The 18,976-nt window shown below is 52.1% G+C and overlaps 3 protein-coding genes across 3 annotated transcripts; all 3 read left to right on the top strand.

Moving 5' to 3' along the window:
• Nucleotides 1–1,575: 1,575 nt before the first annotated feature.
• On the top strand, nt 1,576–2,974 carry RpS3 (ribosomal protein S3). Its single transcript, XM_003743113.2, has 3 exons — nt 1,576–1,636; nt 2,126–2,335; nt 2,464–2,974. The coding sequence occupies exons 1-3, from the start codon at nt 1,607–1,609 to the stop codon at nt 2,941–2,943; spliced, it is 720 nt and encodes a 239-aa protein (XP_003743161.1). The 5' UTR covers nt 1,576–1,606; the 3' UTR covers nt 2,944–2,974.
• Nucleotides 2,975–4,615: 1,641 nt separating this feature from the next.
• LOC108863658 (uncharacterized) lies at nt 4,616–13,596 on the top strand. Its single transcript, XM_029111426.1, has 15 exons — nt 4,616–4,675; nt 4,852–5,034; nt 5,115–5,319; nt 5,725–5,991; nt 6,110–6,236; nt 6,460–6,624; nt 6,705–6,936; nt 7,067–7,414; nt 11,128–11,334; nt 11,444–11,648; nt 11,898–12,164; nt 12,322–12,448; nt 12,564–12,728; nt 12,817–13,060; nt 13,166–13,596. The coding sequence occupies exons 1-15, from the start codon at nt 4,666–4,668 to the stop codon at nt 13,501–13,503; spliced, it is 3,090 nt and encodes a 1,029-aa protein (XP_028967259.1). The 5' UTR covers nt 4,616–4,665; the 3' UTR covers nt 13,504–13,596.
• Nucleotides 13,597–14,785: 1,189 nt separating this feature from the next.
• On the top strand, nt 14,786–17,938 carry LOC108864239 (scaffold attachment factor B2-like). Its single transcript, XM_029111425.1, is given in 4 exon segments — nt 14,786–14,978; nt 15,198–15,202; nt 15,401–16,157; nt 16,160–17,938. Coding segments are annotated over 4 exon segments (1,953 nt in total). The 3' UTR covers nt 17,158–17,938.
• Nucleotides 17,939–18,976: the final 1,038 nt, after the last annotated feature.

Genomic DNA, 18,976 nt, shown 5'->3' with positions numbered 1-18,976 from the left:
GACCAGGATCGGGCGGTCCCTCCTTACATGTTGAATGACATGTATCTAGCCGCGTCGGTCAACTCAGGATCCTGCAGCAGCTCACAACGACGAAGATTCGGCCGGACTCTCTATGAGCATAGAGGATTCGAGGGTGCGGCTGTGAAAACCAGAGGAGAAAAATCAGTATTTTGCTCGTTCCTAATTCCGGCTCGAGTGGCGGTCAGCACGGTTGTACCCTGTTTGAAGCGAACATGAGACTCCAGCCCTCTTTGCCGCTCATATTCTTGTCGCGGTACGCAGTAGGGAGACTTATTACCCTTGACAACTCCTCTTGGGAGGAACCCCTGTTCATTGAGGCGAGCATCCTTCATGAGGAAGCAGATGCACGATGCACCCAGGCGATGATGGAGTCATCGAGATGTTGCGCCGATGCGGACCATCGTCATTTCGTCGGCAGCGCGATGAACTCCCGGACGAAAATCTCTGTCAACGAAGGCTCCAATACATTTACCTCCTCGGTTCAAGGCTGAAACGGCGAGCCCAAATAGGTTCGGAGCAGAGATCGGAGTTCGAGAACACTGCGACAAGCAGCGGATAATCCCCTTCCTAGAATCTGCAATGCGAGTAGCCACCGCTGGCATCAAGGATCCTTACGCTGTGTCGCTCCATCAGAGTGGGTCACAGGATACGAATCACCGCTTTCCTCCAGTTATTCAGCCCGGAACCGATACCAGTCTGGCGCGGTCTCAGCGGTGCTGAGAGCACTCTATCCCCACCCCATAGGTCCGCGAAATCAGGGTCGGAACTTATTCTCGATAGGAAGAGGGCCGAATCTCGAGCAGCTATCTCCGAAAAACGACTTATTTCGCGGAGTGTGTCTCGTCTCGACGCTCGACGTCTGAACTCGACGGCTTTTGCAGCCAGTTGCAATTTCCAATCTTCAAGAGCACATGGTTGCGAAGCTGTTTGTAAATAGGCGATCCAGAGTGGAGAGAGGGGAGAAGGGGAAGACAATCGATACTCTGCGCTCCTCTGCACACGAACCCGTGATCAGACGTGAAAGAAGAATCGCGATCCCCATTCCTTACGGCTGGGTGAAACGATTGTAGCTCAGATGCTGGGAGATTCGTATGGAAGGCGTACGCCGCACGGGGATTCGATATCCGACCTTGTCGATCCATTCGAGCGGCTGGGAGGCCAGAGTACCCGCCCTTGCGCGGTCCCGTAGAGCCGCTCTTCCCTGGACTCGCTCTCGAGCATGAGGCGAATGCGCATTCTCCCCGCTTCTAGGAGTGGGATTCGTACGGTCCGGAGCCTGAGAGGCTGTAGAGGAGCGCGATCTGCTGTGCCGCGGTCCATGAGTTCCTATAGAATGCGTTCATCCGCCGGTGCAGCCGCGGTGCGATTTGCCGGAGAAACAATTTCGACATCGGGATTCCCTCCTAGGAGCACTTCAGCCTACACGAAAATACTCATCCGATATCAGAAAATGCGGAGAATAGCCCACAAACAGCTTTTCGATTGCGTATAGAAATTCGAAACCACCCGCCATCCACATCCGGTCCAGATTCGAAACCGGATGCCGTTTTGTTGTCGAAGTTCTTTTCCCCCGAAGGCTCAAACCATGCCGGGACAAATCAGCAAGAAGCGCAGGGTAAATGCGAATTTTCGCTATTTTCCGTGGAAATTGAAGAGTGAAATACGTTCGGTCCGGAAGACGAAGCCCTGAGCTGCGCTCCGACGTGGGTTTTGTGCTTGGCGGTCGAGCTTGGAGGTCTGATTAATGTGGATTTTCGGGACGTTCTTCGAGTGTTGCCACGCCAGTGATTTCACATCATCACCGGAAAGCATTAGTTAATCGCTTCTGGAGGGTCGCGTAAGATTGCAGATCTCGAATTCGTCATACGTCGATGTGCTCTTCTCAATGGAGCCCAACAGCGCTCCGGGTCCCCGGGAAGTTTCACCGGCATACGCTGCTCTGCGGTCTGCTAGGTCATCGACGGGGTTTCCGCCGTGAGGTTCCAAACTCCAAGAAGGACGGCTGGACGTCATTAGCAACTTCGAGTATTCCGGGGGAACCCGGGCTGTGGCGGAAAGGCCGAGTTCGTGTTAAACAGTTGTCGAACTATTCGATTTTTTTCAGTTCGTAGCCGACGGCGTTTTCAATGCCGAGTTGAACGAGTTCCTCCGTCGGGAACTCGCCGAAAACGGATACTCCGGAGTCGAGGTCCGCAATGGCGCCACCAAGACTGATATCATCATCATGGCCACCAGGACTCAGGACGTCCTGGGCGAGAAGGGACGCAAGATCCGTGAGCTCACGGCTGTCGTTCAGAAGAGGTTCGGCTTCAAGGTGGGTCCCGTCGTCAACGATCTCCCAACTCTCGACAAGACGCATTTAGTTTCTCGTGCATTCGATTCGAGTCGGCCTCGATAACTGGAATGCATACCGTCTAACTCGTCTGCGTCCGTGATTTCCAGGAAGGTACCGTGAATCTCTTCGCCGAGAAAGTGTCCGCTCGCGGCCTGTGCGCCATCACCCAATGCGAGTCCCTTCGTTACAAGTTGATCGGTGGTCTTGCCGTTCGTCGCGCTTGTTACTCAGTTCTCCGTTGCATCATGGAGGCTGAGGCTATGGGCTGCGAAGTCGTCGTTTCTGGAAAACTTCGTGGACAGAGAGCCAAGAGCATGAAGTTCGTCGAAGGACTCATGATTCACTCTGGTGACCCCACAAACCACTACGTTGAGACGGCCGTGCGTCACGTTCTGCTCAAGCAGGGCGTGCTCGGAATCAAGGTGAAGATCATGCACCCGCACGACCCTCTGGGCAAACGCGGACCCGCTCAGCTTCTGCCCGACAAGGTTCATGTCGTCGATTCACCACACGAAGACGACAATGTGGAAATATCGTCAGACAACAAGCAGGACACTTCGAAGCCTACTGCTGAAATTAAATATTGATTGACATGAATGAATAATTGATGTCTTTCGAGTAATATCCGTGTTTTCCCTCCTTACACCCATACGTTGTTGATTCCTACCCCTTCGGCACCGCTTTCGGAATAGATTGATACAATGACAGTACTCCTCGTCTAGCTGTCGAAGAGCAAAAAACTTGTCAACCTGGAACCTGGAAAACCGACGAGACGTACAGCCTCGAGGATGCCGAAGCTGATGGACCGTGGAAGACCTCGGAGATCGCGGATTAGCGAAACGCTGGTGCCTCTCGGCGGAATGATGCTTGGGCGATCTGCGCTTCTTGCTCACAGGCATCCGGACTCGAGCTCAAGTTGCGAGAAACATTTAGGTTTGAGAGTCGTAGCCTTTCCAGCTGTACTCCCGGCTCCGCGGATGCTCTCGTGAGAGAGGATTCGCTCTGAAGATATGTTGGGAGCATCATTGACAATCGGCCAGCCAGTATGAGGATCCCAAGTCGAGCGCTGTCCGAGCTATAATCGTTAGGAGCTAATGACACTCTCTCCCATGGAGCCTCGTGAGCGGTTCTTTGAATATACCCAAGATTCCCTCCGACGTGGAGAGCTCCGGCCGCTTCGCGTCTATCACTGCGGATTCGAGGGGAAACCCGACCAAATCATCGTTCAGAAGTCGCCACAGGTCCTGGGAATGGAAATTCGAGAGGAAATTTTCAGTGTTGGTCAATGGTCTTAGGATGAGGGTTCTAGGGACTCTATGAAATCGGGAAGAAATGATTGAAATTTCCTTCATCGTAAGCTTATCGATAGAGATGGGAGGTTCATATTTAGGTGGCGTGAGAGGCATGGAGGGAGGGAATTTCGGGAGCACCAAGTTCGCGGAATCGGCGAAGAATTCCCTTAGGGAAGATTTGCTTCATCCTCTCGGATCCGCTGATGAAGTCGTCCTGGCTGCTGCATTCGTTTCGCGGGTTGACAGGTCGGATGACGGAGAAATCGCAAAGAACATCGGCGCGGTGGACTTGAAAGAGAATTTCGAGGTCGGATTTGTTCAAAAAGAGGCTGAAACTTCATGGGGCAGGGCCATCAGTGCTAGATAGACATTTCAGCACTAATCTGCGGGGGAGTCTTCTCTGCTCGCTGCTCGCCACTGATGGTACTCGAGGGCTAAGCCTGCGGTCCGCAGGAACTCAAGACTGATGTGATGAGTGATGAGATAAGTCGTGCAGAAGGTTATTGAGAGAAGCCCTATCATCCTGACAACAATGGAGCGTGTTCAGTCACGTGCCGCTACCTCCACTCTAATTGTAAGCTAGACCGAAACATATACATATATATCGGAGGTCCTAGGGCGATCGGGTCTTCTTCGGACTGCAGGGACCTCTCGTCGACGACTCAGTAGATCTCATGGAAACTTTCGCAATCGCGTTAGGTGCTCAGAAGAGTTTGCTCCTTTTCGGTGCTCATTTGTTGCGAGTTCTCCTTGCTCACGGACGGGGATTATTGTCCTCCAGCCGATTCCGAAAATGCCCCGAAAGAATGAGCTCCCCGGAATGCGTAGCGGAATGACACGCCGAGCAGAATGGCGTTGCAGGCGGAACAGAATTACCAGAAAACCTCCTCGTCACAAGCAGAGAGGCGCTTCGAGTGTTTCCATCTCTCAAAACAAGTTGATACACAGTCTCGTTCGCTCAGCGTCTCTCATCGATCTAGTGGCGGCTCTCGCACGATCCCGGGTGGCAGAGTGAAAATGTTGACAGGTAAGGCGGTAATAAAAAGACGAGAATCAAAGTAAGTATACATATACTTCCCGAACGCTCTTGCCCGGGATCGAAGTCAGCGATAAACTGACAGCCGCCAAACGTCTCCAATGCCTTACTTCGACCAGGCAGTCGCTCTTTCCGATACGCCCGAATCTCCGGCATTTCTTTTCCAGTCGTGGGCGCCTTGGTGGTCATCTGCATACTCTTCCTTCTCTACGAATGGTGGCCCTATTGGAAACAGGGAGCTATGCTGAAGAGCATGCCTGGTCTCACCCCGAGTGTGATACCGTGGATGAATTGGATCTATATGCTCACGTCTCTTCGGAAATTCAAGGGAGGCGGAGACATGAGCTCCGGTAGATGGACTTTCGCGTAATTCGAAACGAGAACCTGAATTATTTGACGCCAATCAACAGATTAACTTCCCTCCCGCTAGCGTTCTTCAACTTTCGACACGAGCTCTTCGCGCGATATAGAAAAGAAGGGATATTCAAGACCTGGAGCTCTTATGACGGAGGTCCGACAATATGTGTGTTCCGCGCGGACCTCGTCGAAGATGTCATCAAATCCCCCAGTTTCTCCACAAAATCCATCGAATACGAATTAATCCGCGATTGGCTAGGAAAAGGGATACTGACAAGGTATGTGCAGGTGGTGATAGACATCGGTCACAGTCTTATCGATTTTCCCGCAGAGAGCGGCCTTCGTCGCAGAGGAGCTGTACGATCGGAGTTGTTCTCGGAGGTTTTTAAAATATCTGCGGCTTGTCGGACGAGATGATATTCCTCCTGCGGATTATCGGAGCCGCACAACCCCTTTCAAGTCACTCACCATCCTCTGCCGACGAACGCGATCAGCGTCCACGAAGAGATCCGAGCGGTTATACAGTTGTTGTGTAATTATAGGGGAAATAGTATGGTTATCAGGGTGATGTTATCCGAGCTTGTCCGAGTTCGTCGCTGTTACTAATTACCTATCGAACATTTACTGCTTATTCCCGTTGTCGCGGGACGAGCAGCATGCTCAGTTCTATTCCATCTCCGCAGTCACGGCGCTCAATGGAAAGCACAGAGACGTCTGCTCACGCCCACGTTCCATTTCTCGATTCTTGATGAATACGAGAACTCAATGAATTCCCATTTCTTGAAAATCGTCCAAAACATGAGGGACCATCCGGAGATCCAGAAAAACGTGGAGCTCAGCGAATGGGCCACCGACTGCACAATGGCAGTACTCCTTGAAACAGTAATGGGCTTGGAGGTCGATGATCCAGAATGCGCCGATAGCAGGGAATACGTCCAGGCTGTGAACAGGTCGCACTCCATCAGCTTGAATATGTCACATAGCAATTCCATCGGAGATCGTGCGCGATATGCCCCGGGGAGTCCGACAGGGGGGATGACGTCCTAATGAGCGAGGAGTTTCTTGCAGCGCGGCGCTCCTCTTCAGCCTGAGATTCCTGAAGCCATGGCACAAATGGGATTATTGCTTCTACAACTCGTCCGAGGGAAAGAGTTATCTGGAAGCTGTGGATAGACTGCATGCTTTCAGTCAGAAGGTAGAGTTACTACTTCTCTCTCGGAGAGCTAGGCACGGGTTCGCGGTGCGAGTCAGGGTCAACGAGACTTCCCGGGAGTGTGCGCCGAGTCTTTGATTTCGATGAGAAAACGATTACCCATGCGATCCGAAGAACTCATTCTTCAGATGTCTCTAAGATCGCACGTTCCCTCCGGTATGCCTCCCGAATACATTTGCCCCTGAAATTACTCTGTTGCGCGCAGGTTATCGCGAAGAAGATTCGGGACTTGACAGCTGACCCGTCGCTGATTGGAGTCCGTCCCGGAAAAAAACAATCGTTCATTGACATGCTCGTTTCCTTGCACCTGCAAGGAGAACAGATCTCCGTCCAAGAAATGAAGGAACAAGTAGCAACATTCATGTTCGCCGTAAGTGCCCGGAGTCCAAAACAATTGTCGCACATTTCCTGAGGGAGCTCTCTCGCTCAATTGGTTACCCTCCAACGCAGGGACACGACACGACCGGATGGGCGATAGCTTGGACGTTGTACCAAATCGGCGTCTACCCTGATGTGCAGGCCAAGGTCCATGAAGAGCTTGACATGGTTTTCGGAAGAGACATGACCCGTCACACGACAGCGGACGATCTCAAGAGACTGGAATACTTCGACCGGGTTCTGAAGGAATGCCAACGAATCTACGGCTCCGTTCCTTTCATATCCCGGCAATGTACCGTGGACGGTGGTCCGATCGGCGAGTTTTGACGCAGAATACTCGATATTGGAGCGAGGACTTTCGCTTGCTCTCCTGTTCTAACATCCCGAGTATATCGCTCACCTCGGAGCTAGTCTTGAGACAATCAAAAATTTAGTCCAGCTGATTTCAGGCAAATATGAGATTCCGAGGGGAGCGACCATCACGATAGCGATACATTATATACATCGAGATCCTGAAGTGTTCCCAGAGCCGGAGACATTCGATCCGGACCGATTCCTGCCCGAAAACGTCCGATGTCGACACCCTTACTCGTACATTCCATTCTCGGCCGGGCCGAGGAATTGCCTCGGACAGCGTTTCGCTCTCCAAGAGTTGAAGATCTCACTTGTGAATATCTTGAGGAATTTTAAAATCAAAAGCAACAGACCTTTGAGTGAAATCAATATTGCCGGCGAGCTCATTCTTAGAGCGAAGGATGGCCTCTACGTAGATTTCATTCCGCGTTAGGGAAAAATAAACAGAATTACTGAAGCGGAGGCATGTGTCTTGTAGGGATTCCGCGCTGTGTCTCCCCTGCTCCACCGTTCTCGTGAGCTCCCCATGAGTTCCCTCTCGTGCAGTGCTCCTTATTTTCGACTCCCTAAAACTTTTCCCCGACCCTGAGTCCTCGATTCGTCGGGAGGGATTTGGGTCCTGCTCCGATTGAGCGGAGTCCACGTATCGAGCGGAGCGCGGTTTCGAGGAGTGTAATGCTTTCCGACGATGATCAGCATCTGAGCAATCACTCGTACATGTGGAGTATCGAAATCAGGCGGATTCCAGAGTTCTGATTGCACTCGAAGTCTTTTCCAATAATTCGTTCGAAATGCATATTATCCAGCTGCTGCCAGTGACCGGCTTCAATAAGCTAACTAGAGTCTCCGGGACCGAGATCGGTCAGGGGAAGCAGGAGAAGCTCCCCATGGGAGCAGACCGACGGATCGACGGTAAAACGAGGCACGTGATGAGGAACACGACGGCGAAACTGCTGTTTTTCTCCATTTCCCCTCCAAGGCCAAGATACGGATCGCTTGCTACATCGATAGATCTCCATAACTCTCAGAAGGCCGCCGCCGAGACCGTCGAGCCTCCCTTCGACCGCTCGTATCTCGGGAGCAGCACAATTCACCGACATTCGGAATTCACGCTGTCACATCGATATTTCCGGTAAAATGGGAGAAACAGGTCCGGGGCAGCCCTTCCATGAGCATACAGATGAGCGAATCACGGTTGACGAGCTCATTTAATAATCGCCTTCATTATGAGAGAGAAATTTCGCTACGGGAGTCGCTTGAAGCCGGAGACGGGTAGAAGAAGTCTGGTCTCTCCGCGATCCATTGAGCCTGATTTCAGCGACCGGTGGATCCCTCCACCCTTGAGAGGGGGTTGTCGAACAAAGAATTAATAAATGGACACGATCATGCAGTTCCGCTCAAACGTTTCGACCGGAGACCAACATGCTATCTACGCTTACAATTTTTTGGCCAGGTGTATTGGAATATTAGTTCAAATCCTCGATGAAGGCTCGGAACGCTCAACAAATACCGTATTTCCCGTTACAGAGAGGCATGCCCGTCTGTTTTGGAATTCCGGTGAGGCTGATACGTCCATTGAAGGCTACCCGATTACCCGTCTGCCGGTTCTAAAATATACGTTCCTCCATATTCGAGTCTACAATAGGGTGGCCCTCCAATCACCCCGCTTATCAGAGGGTGCCCGTCAGATTTAGGTGAGCTTGGTATGAGAGCAACCCAAGGATCGAGCTCGTGAGAGTCGCAAATGGTCTCTTTAGAAGTCGCCTGTGACGCTGCGATTCTACAATCGTAAATTGTGGCAGCTTTATCAATCCGGGAGTTCGGGCGGTGACTAGTCAGAATACATGTGATTCCGTGAGAGATACATGAAGTGGTGAGAGATATAGGTATGAACTCGCGAATCGGGAGACTTTGCAGAACATCTTTTCGACTTAATCTTGACGCTGATTCTCACGCTCGTCCGAAAAAGATCGAGATAATTATCATGAACTCACGCTTTTTACATGCCAATTCATTGCGCCGTCTTGACTCAATACGCGTTGGCTGCACGAGTGGAGGATGAGTGAGGTTTCCATGCGCAGACACGGATGCTCATGTCTTTAAACCCTCTCCCCATCTCCCGAAGATCCGATAATCCGATGAACTGCCAAGTCTGAATGAGCGAAGAGAAATGATCCGCCACCCTTGAAGCACGCCCAACTCCCTTATTGGACCACCGACTGCACAATGGCTTTACTCCTCGATGCGGTACTGCGCTGGGAGCTTGACAATGCAGAGAATATCGATGTTTTTGTTGAGTTCGTCTGACATACGTATGTCGATCGATGACGTATATATCATACAGAGCAACACTCAGAAGACCATCATCGACTCGCGGATTCGGAAAGCTGTACGATCCCCCCGAGCCGAAATGTCACGCACCGCGTGAGTCTCCGCGGAAGTATTACTGAGAAGCTGGAATGAAAGGGCAAGGCTATGCCCAGAGACTCGCGACGCCCGGCAACATTCCCGAGCGGTGGGCGAAGTCTACGCATTCTTTCACGAGAAGAAAAAGGTCGAGCAATAAGTCGCCCAGGAACGGTCTGCTCCTTCAGCGGCGTTTTCTCCAGTGACGGGTACTAAAATCAAGCTCTCGGGGGCAGAACTTGCAAAATCGGACGTGCTCCGAGATCTTGCGGCCTCATACCTTGAGAGCGGAAAGAAAATCTTGACAGAGGGGATTTTGAGAATTAACCCGCATTCTCGAGTCTGTTTGTGCGAGAGCATCCCTTGGATTGTTTTGATATTAGAAAATCCTGCTGCACGGGGACGTCAGAAACTCCACGGAGCTGGAGAGATGACGCACACGAAGGTGATTTTACGCTTCTGGGGAGGGGGGAGTAAAGTTGGAATCGAGAGAGATCAGCCACGTAATAAGGCAGCATCTTCGAATAACGATTACGGCGCGCAAGGTGAGAGTTGTTGAATAAGCGAGGCACGGGCCGCAAGCGGCTCTCAAATTCAGTCGTTATCCAGCCCCCGAGTAGATGTGACTCGAGAACTTCAACATGGAGCCACGAAAACCCATCAAATTCGCTCTGACTCCGCCGAGGGCTGACCGCTCCCTGCCCGGGCGACGGAAAATGAAGAGAAGAATAATCGGGAATAGGACACGTGATACAACCGGAGACCTCCAGACCTTGGGGGGACGGGGATGCTCGTAGGGACGCGCGACGGTCATGGCGGCTATTGTTCCACTGAACCGTGCACTGACCCAGAACACAGCTTCAACTCCATGTGAATATCAGTAATCTGATCGGCGTCGACGTCTTTCTTTTCTCACCTGGAACGCGAAACGGGAACGAAAGTTTCAAGCTGAGCCTAATAGAGGGCGCAACTGGGTCGTCATGGGAGTCCGCGAGCTCAGAAGAAAGCGGGAAAACGACGGCGGCTGGACGCGTGTCTCTCCACCGTTGGCGGCAAATTCTCCTCCCCCGTCGGCGACCAGCAATTTGACAAATACTTCCGGCGCATTCTCTCGGAGTCTGACAGGTCGCCAAGATGTTGACAGGTAGGGTGAACTTTTTCCGTCCGATGAGACCACCGAGACGCAATCAGCCTCGTGCTCACTTCATTTAGACCGTACTCCAGCGCGGAGTGGAACGGCGGGAGCAAGGCAATAAGCTGGCCGGCTCTCTCCTTACCGTAGATAGCCCTTGGGTTGCTGAAGCTCTCTGTGGACCGGTGCTCGAGACGTCCGCCTAAGAGCCTGACACCGGCCAGCTAGACTTACTCTGAATGACCCAAGCTTCCGCTCATTACCGACATCCTCAATCTCTAACGGGACGAATGGATAGTGCTTCGAACTTTGAAATGGGGAGAGGAAGCTTGGTCCCTCATCGACCCGTTCGGCGCCATGACAGAAAGCGATTGCAACGCTTGAAGAGGGCTTTTCGAAGACGATAGCCATTGGAGGGGCGACAAGTCGCGCGAGCCCGACTTTAGGCATCAGAGTTGAAACGATCATCGAATCTACACACCCAGCAATTCGATCAGGAAGGATCATCAGCGCGTGATTACCTTGCGCTCAGAGAGCTAGACTGGGGAATCGAGACTCAACCATGGGATTGAGTCCGGAAAGTCCCCGTGAAGAATGAATGAGTCGACTACATCATGCTCTTCTCCATTTCAGTTGTGGTACTGCTGGTGACGGTTTCCTTGTGTCTCGTGGGATGGCAGTCGTATTGGAGAGCGCGGAAAATGCTCATGAACATGCCCGGTCCCACACCCAGCATCCTGCCGTGGTTGAATCCAATCTACTTGCTCGTCTCGTTGTTGAAGTTTAAGAAAGACGGAGACTCAAGCGTGGGTTAGTGCCTAATTTGTCGGTGCTACCCGAATATTTTGCGAGAACATTCACCGTCGATGAGAAAACGCTGTCGTTGCAAAAGTCAAAAGCATATCCACCATATCCACAGCGTTCTTGAAGCTGCGCAGCGACCTTGCCGAAAGACATCGATCTGAAGGGATCTCCAAACTTTGGACTTCACCTGATGGGGGACCGTTAATCTTAGTGTTCCGTGCGGATCTCCTGGAAGAGCTCCTGAGATCACCGAGCTTCGCGAAGAAATCTGTTGGATACAGTCAGCTCCACCATTGGCTCGGCAACGGCCTCCTGTCGAGGTACGTGCAGGATTCGGTATTCGAAAGGCTGCGATAATCCGAGCCTTGATCGACGTTCTTGAGAATGGCTGTTTCCTTATCGCTTCGCCAAGGGTTGATTCCTCCTCATGGTCTGCGACTGAACGAATCGAGATAGCTGTCATGCTTCCTCACTTCCAAACTCATTGCGCTCCGATAATCTCCAAGAATACTTAGGCATATGGTGCACGACAAAGAGATGAGTAAGGAGTCCCCCGCTTAACTTCACAGTCATGGCGCTGAATGGAAGTCTCAGAGACGCATGCTCACTCCTTCATTTCATTTCTCCATCTTGCGAGAATACGATGGTCCAATGAACAGCCATTCTTTGCGACTTGTCGAGGAAATGAAGGCTCATCCAAAACTCCGGAAGAACATCGAGCTCGGTGAATGGGCAACCAACTTTACGATGGCTATCCTACTCGAGACGGTCATGAGTCTGGAGCATGACGACCCAGCGTTCGCTGATCGCAGAGAATATATCGATGCTCTGGGCGAGTGAGTAACGCGTCGATTTCATTAATCAAATACTGTTCAGACTAGTTAGTCACAGAGCATTACGTGTATGATAGCAAACCGTTTCGAAAAACTTCCGGGCATAGGTCGGACAGGCAAGAGACTTGGAGACCGGAAGATAAGCTGGAATCTTTCATAGAACAACGTGCGCATTCGTTCAGAGATCCACGGTACCATGGTACAAGTGGGACTGGCTCTACTTCAACACACCCGACGGGAAGCGATATCTGAGCGCAGTGGACAGGCTCCACTCATTCAGCGAAAAGGTCGTGCGATGTAGCTCAAGCGAGTGATGATCTATCACCTATCGTTCATGCAGTGAGCTGCCAAACTGTCAGCACTTTCGTAGATTCCATTCTCTCTGAATCGGGTTCTCTTCAGGTGATCGAGAAGAAGATCAAAGACTTCACCGCTAATCCGAGTCTGATGGAAAATCGTCCCGGGAAGAAACAATCGTTTATCGACTTGCTCGTTTCTCTCCATCTCAAGGGAGAACAGATATCGGTCAAAGAAATGAAAGAGCAAGTTGCAACATTCATGTTTGCGGTTAGTTGCGCACAGTCTCGTGCTTGAGCGCGAGATCGGACACATCGAAAGCGGAGTCAATTCGACGAGGAAACATTCTACCTTTCAGGGCCACGACACGACCGGATGGGCAACAGCCTGGTCGTTGTACCAATTGGGCATCTTCCGAGATGTGCAAGCCAGAGTTCATGAGGAGCTGGACATGGTTTTCCAAGGAGACACGACCCGCCACGTGACGACGGAAGATCTCCAGAAACTGGAATACTTCGATCGAGTTCTGAAGGAGTGCCAAAGACTCAACGGCTCGGTTCCCTTCGTTTCACGGCAGTGTACTGTCGACGGAGCCAGTCTCGGCAAGTTCGATATTCGGAAGCTTCCCAATCTCACTAAAGAAGGAACATGCTTCCCAGGTTTTCTGCGACTCTTCGAGCAAAAACTTGATTCCATCCAATTCACAGGAAAATACAAGATCCCGAAAGGCGCAACTATGACCATCGCCATTCGTTATCTGCATCGAGATCCGAGAGTTTTCCCTGACCCGGAGAAGTTCGATCCTGACCGCTTCCTGCCGGAAAACGTCCGGGGCAGACACCCTTATGCGTACATTCCGTTTTCGGCAGGAGCGAGGAATTGTATCGGACAACGCTTCGCACTTCAGGAATTGAAGATCTTATTGGTGAATATTCTGAGAACCTTCCAGATCGTGAGCAGCAAACCGTTGAGCGAAATCCAGATTGCTGGAGAGCTGATCCTCAGAGCGAAGAGCGGTCTTCATGTTGACTTCGTTCCGCGATGAACGGACGACCGAGGATTGGATGAATGTTCTCATGGAAACAGCGCTCTTCCTTGTTCTGTGCAGGAATGCCTTCGGCGCTAAATAAATGTCTCACTCGAATAATCACTCGTTCGTCTACAATGTGTGCCTTCCCCGGGCTCCAATGATGTAACTTCGAAACTCATCCGCACAATCTGTCTCCACGAAACAGGTAATCTTCGAAACATCGAGGAAAATGAGTCCGGTAGGCTGCAGAGAACACCCGCCCCGGATTCTGCGAAAGAAACGAATTGAAGGCAATTCGAGAGGGGGAGATCATGTTCGAGTTCGAATTTCGCTGAGAATCTCGCGTCGTTCGATAAAGGATAGGGAAGAACCTGCACTCGATATCCTTGGAAGTAGTTTCGCTCGAACAAGAATGAGACGAAACAATTCTGGATCGGGACAGGATCGATGGCGTCGGGCTGTCAGGCTCTTGACCGAGACAGCATAATCACAAAATTGTGAGGGACCTCGCAGGATATCGTGACGATTCGGAAAAATGTCCGTTTGTGAAACTGACTCGATCCGAGCCGTCGGAATCACGGATTTCGAGGCGCGGCGAATTTTGTGGAGCGGCGAATTTTGGGTCGTGGGCATCGGTTACTTTCGGTACCTCAGTGAGATCATTCATAGGCGAAACGAAGTCGTGAACTCTTCGCAGGAGCGCGGGGCCGTTCCAAAAACAAACAAGGAATCTAATCCCTCGAGAAATCCACCTCACAGACTGTCGTTTCTCACCATCCAAGATCGAACGGAATAGAAGTGACAGTTTCCGCCGATTCTCATCCCGTAGGCTTTTTGGATTTCGAAGGAGTATTCTTTAAGGCCCTGGTGCAAGCGTTGGGAAGCATCAGAATTCCTTCCGAGATGAATCATATTGGGGCGACAGTCCCAATGTAGCCTAGGGGCGGCGAATTTGTAAATCCGTCTTTAGGTATGGATCGCTGTCATCATCGACCCGGAGCCGACTCAGGGTCGAAAGGCGCGGCGACTCTGCGCCGCCGCCACATGTTCGAATTTGAATTTCGCGCCGCGATCGTGCAAGCGCCGAGTCCTCCTCCCCGGCGGTGGCCAGTGCGCCATTTTGTTTCGGCACCGCCGCGGCAGCGAGAAACATCGGCGGCCGAACGCAGTAGCGAATCTCTCGGCTGACGTTGGATTACGTTGTGGGAGGCTTTCGACTTCCTAACGTTTCATGTATTAATTGTGCTCGAGCGGAACATTCGTGACGGCTGACGAAAATCACAATCGGAGCTCAGCCATGACGCAGGATCACTCTGGACGGAAGAAACTCAGCGAGTTGCGGGTCGTGGATCTTCGGAACGAACTCGAAAAACGAAGTCTCAACACGACGGGTGTCAAGAGCGCCCTGCTTGACCGACTTCAGACAGCGCTCCGGGAAGAAGGACTCGATCCCGAAACTCATGAGTTTGAGGTAACTTGAAAGAGAAAACGTGGCCGCTGATGCGATTGCCGAGCGTGAGCAAAGGCCTCTCGATGATCAGTGGTGCATTGTTTGCGTCCGGACAGTGCGAGTTGCTCGGCGCGGTCACCGTTCTCGACGTCTACCGGTTCACATTGTGGCGATTTTCAAATATCTACCGGCGCTTCGAGGCTCCTCGAGCAGATGATTACGCTTGTGCACGATCGACTCCGGGACGCTTCTCGTGCAGGAACTGTCGGTCGGTCAGCGCTTCGATGATCCTCGGGCGAAAGTTTCCGTTGTTTGTTCGTGAATCACTCCGTCGAGACATGGCGTCTACCCGCACTGCGATGATGGTTATATCGGCTCCCGCCCGACGAGTCCAGATCCCGAGCCTCAGACGTGTCCTGATGACCTGACTAACTCTGTTCATTGACCTTTCTCGTCGTTTAGGTTAGTTCAACAATGGATGCCGCGACGCCGATCAAGTCCCGGAAAACCGGTTTGCGCGAAGAACCCGCAGAAGACGCCGAGGAACATCTGGATTCCTCGGATTCCCCGCCCCAGGAGAATATTCCTCTCGCCAAAGAGGATCCCGACGACGAGATCCAGCAGCCCGAAGAAGCCGGGCTCGAGGTTCATGCTGAAGAGAATAATGAATTCGATGATAACGAGGACAGCAAGGTCCCCGAAGGCGACGACAAAGACGAAGCGGAAGAGAAGCTCGAGAGCGAGCCGCGCAAGAAGAACTCCGCTGGAAGCCTCGATGGCCAGGGCGACAAGAAAGACGACGAAAAAGAGAACGACGTCGACGAAGCGAAACCCGTCGAGTCCGTGAACGTCTGGATATCTTGTCTGCCCCACAGCACAAAAGCCGCGGAATTGAAGAAGTTGTGCAGCAAATGCGGCAAAATCAGTTCGGCAAAAATCGTCACGAATGCCAAGTCACCGAAGAGCGGCTGCTACGGTTACGTAACGATGTCCACGCTAGAGGACGCCAAGAAATGCGTCGCAGATCTCAACGAGAGCGACTACAACGGTCATAAACTCGCTGTTGAAATGACGGATCTCGACCCTGCGGGAGCACTCCGGGCTTCGGCGTCCCGGAAGAAAGCTGCCGCCAAGAAGGAAAGTGAACAGCAGAAGGAGCACCAACAACAGCAACAGCAGTCGCCCAAGAAGAAAGTCATCTCGTTGAAGCGAGACCCGAAGGAGAAGAAAAAGAAGAGGGCGAAGAAGTCATCCAGGTCGATCTCGACCTCGAAGGCAAGGACGACGACAAGACAAAGACTCGTCGTGACAGAAGCCGTGACCGAGGCGATGTCCGCAAGAGGCTGGGTGCCCGCATTCCGACTTCGAGCTCGACGAAGGTCCGAGGTCGCAGCGGACGCATTGTGTCACGCCGCGGTGGTCGCGGTAGCTTCCGAGGAAGTCGGCCCGGCGGGGAGCGGATGCCGGCACCCCGCACCAGCGGCAGCTTCAGGGAACGTCACGATTCCCGAGAGCGAAAACGCGAACTCGAGAGGCGACAGCGGGACGAGATGTACCGTCTCGAACGGGAGCGGGAGAAGATCCGCCTGGAGCGCGAGAAGCTCGCGCAGGAGAAGCTCGAGCTGCTCAAGATCGAACGCGATCGTCAACGAGCCGAGCGTGCGCGTATCCAACACGAGAGAGAAGCTCTCATGAGACGCAAGTTGGATGTCACGCGACAGCCGAAACGATCGTATGAGGAGAGCCGATCCGGGGGTTCATCCGACTACTACAGCGGGAGTCGCAAGAAGGAATTCGACCGGAGGAGGGACGATTCGACTGTGGCGCCGAAACGCCCTCGCGACGACTACTCGCGAGGCTCGACGTCTTCGTACGCGAGTTCATCCCGCGATGTGTCTCGTTCGTCATACGGCTCGTCGGCAGGAACCCGAAACGGTTACAGTGGCAGTGATTATCACGGCAGTCACCATAACCACCACTCGTCCGGTCACCATTCGAGTAGCAGCGGCGGTGGTGGTGGTGGAGGAGGAGGAGGCGGCGGTAGCCACTCTCGAGGGGACTACTCTTCGAGCAATAGAGACAGTAGCGCCTCGTATAAATGGACAAATCCGAAATGGTCGTCGAGTGGTCACCAGAGCGATTATCAGTACCCATCATCGTCATCGAATTATGGCACCGTGTCCCGTGGCTATGGATCAACGTCATCGAGAAGATACTAGGCTACGCTTCGACCGACCATCGGATGGAATCATCAGCGCAAGCGAGCAAGAAAGTTGCAAGCAGTGAACAAACTGTTTATGTATAAAGAAAAATCATTGAATACGACGACGGGCTGGATAGAGATCCCAAGCTGTCGAGCTCCAAACGGAAGCAGATGTGCTCGGTACGCAGACGCGTGTGTCGATTGTGAGCGGTCGATGGGTGATAGCACCTCTGAGCAGCGAGAAAATGAGATGAACACCCACGAGAGCGCCGACGGTTGGAGCGAAATTCGGGAATAGTGTTTTTCCTGCAGCGATGCATGATGAATCTTCATGATGAAGGAAAAGTCAACCCCTACGTTATTCAATACGACGCATTGTGGAGAACAAGCTCAACGGCAGGAGAGATTGCCGAGACCGCGAAAGAAGATCGTGGTCTCCGTTCCCGGCGACGACGACGACGACGAACTTCTCATCATCTATACTACGTAATGCTTAATCGAAATAAAAAAAAACAACCAACGTACTCCGCTACGATCCATCGTCATCATTGCTCAGTGACGGGTGTAGTCGACGTACTTCGTCTGTACCGCGCGAACACTTCGGAGTCCGAAGTCGAGCTTTCCTGTAGTTCGAGCCCGGCACGACCAGCGACTTCCGTGGGATCACAGAACTCTCCGCTCGACATGGCAGTCAACGCTTCTGCAGTAAGTCAACCGTCAAGTTGCGCCAAATTTTCCCGATCGCTCAATTCACTCGGACGAGGGTAAGTATCGCGTTGGAACTCAGGACCCGCCGTCGAGACTGAGGTCGATCGTCGAGGGAATCGCCGGAGGATAAATAATGTACGGCGCGGGATCCGGTTGATGATGCCGATGACGTGTGAGGTGATGATGATGAGGCTCGAGGATATCTTGATGCAGTTTGTTGTAAGAGAATTAGACGTTTCTGACGAAACGACCGAACAACCCCCCGGGATCACCCCTACCCCAAAGTTAAGCTGAGCGAATTGTACGGACCGCCGATATCTGTCCCACGCACCACTGCTACTGTTTGCAGCTTATTCTTGCGTAGTTGTTCTATAAGTTCCACCCTGCCACCGTCGTATGCATATGACAGACACATCGATTCGTCGAGCACCCGAATTGAGATCGAACGTCTGAGCTTCGCATCATCGAGGAGCGCAATCTGCAAATCCCGGATTCCCATCGTTCGATTTTGTCTTCATTTTATTCTGGCTCGGCATCAAGAATGGAGAATGCTCTCGACGAAATCCCTTTCGACTCCTTCGAACTTCTTCATCAAGAACCTGGACGGCTTTATAGCGCTCAACGTCAACCTCAATCCATGATCAAATAATCGCTCGCGGCCCTGGCTAGAAGAGCTTGACGCACGCGATAAGCGAAAAAATTCCCGAGCGTAAGTAGGCGTCGGATGCGACGACCGCCAGTGAGGATCACTCGACACTCGGTAAGAGGGGTAGGGCGGGGGAGGGTACCCTAACTGCGCTCCTTTCTCTTCCTTACAGGCTTGCAGTTGGAAATGCGATTCTTCAGGATAACACGGATAGTTGCATTACCCATGATAATATATTGACGTACATACAGAATAAATGCGGGTCACTCGTTCGAATTCAGAGAATTAGTTCGTCTCAATTCCGATCCTTGTGTCTCCTGCTCTTCTACAGCTCAGAAAAATAAAATCTCCGATTCATGTTTTCCGTTGACTTCAACGATCAATTTATATTTGCTCGACGTCCACAATCGTCTGAGTCCGCCGCTTCGATGATCTGACACACGAGGACCTCTGGCAGGCGAGCTCTCGGAACAGTTGTCCG

Source organism: Galendromus occidentalis, unplaced genomic scaffold (genome assembly GCF_000255335.2).
Source record: "Galendromus occidentalis unplaced genomic scaffold, Mocc_1.1 scf7180000077440, whole genome shotgun sequence".
Classification (NCBI taxonomy): Eukaryota; Metazoa; Arthropoda; class Arachnida; order Mesostigmata; family Phytoseiidae; genus Galendromus; species Galendromus occidentalis.
Note: the sequence above shows the minus strand (reverse complement) of the source record. Positions and strands in the feature narration are given on the sequence as shown.

Coding starts and splice junctions, on each gene's coding strand:
- RpS3 (XM_003743113.2), top strand. CDS start 1,607: ATGCCGGGACAAATCAGCAAGAAGCGCAGG. Junction 1,637..2,125: donor AAATCAGCAAGAAGCGCAGG/GTAAATGCGAAT, acceptor GATTTTTTTCAG/TTCGTAGCCGACGGCGTTTT. Junction 2,336..2,463: donor AGAAGAGGTTCGGCTTCAAG/GTGGGTCCCGTC, acceptor CGTGATTTCCAG/GAAGGTACCGTGAATCTCTT.
- LOC108863658 (XM_029111426.1), top strand. Junction 5,992..6,109: donor TACGTCCAGGCTGTGAACAG/GTCGCACTCCAT, acceptor AGTTTCTTGCAG/CGCGGCGCTCCTCTTCAGCC. Junction 6,937..7,066: donor CCGGCAATGTACCGTGGACG/GTGGTCCGATCG, acceptor TCAAAAATTTAG/TCCAGCTGATTTCAGGCAAA.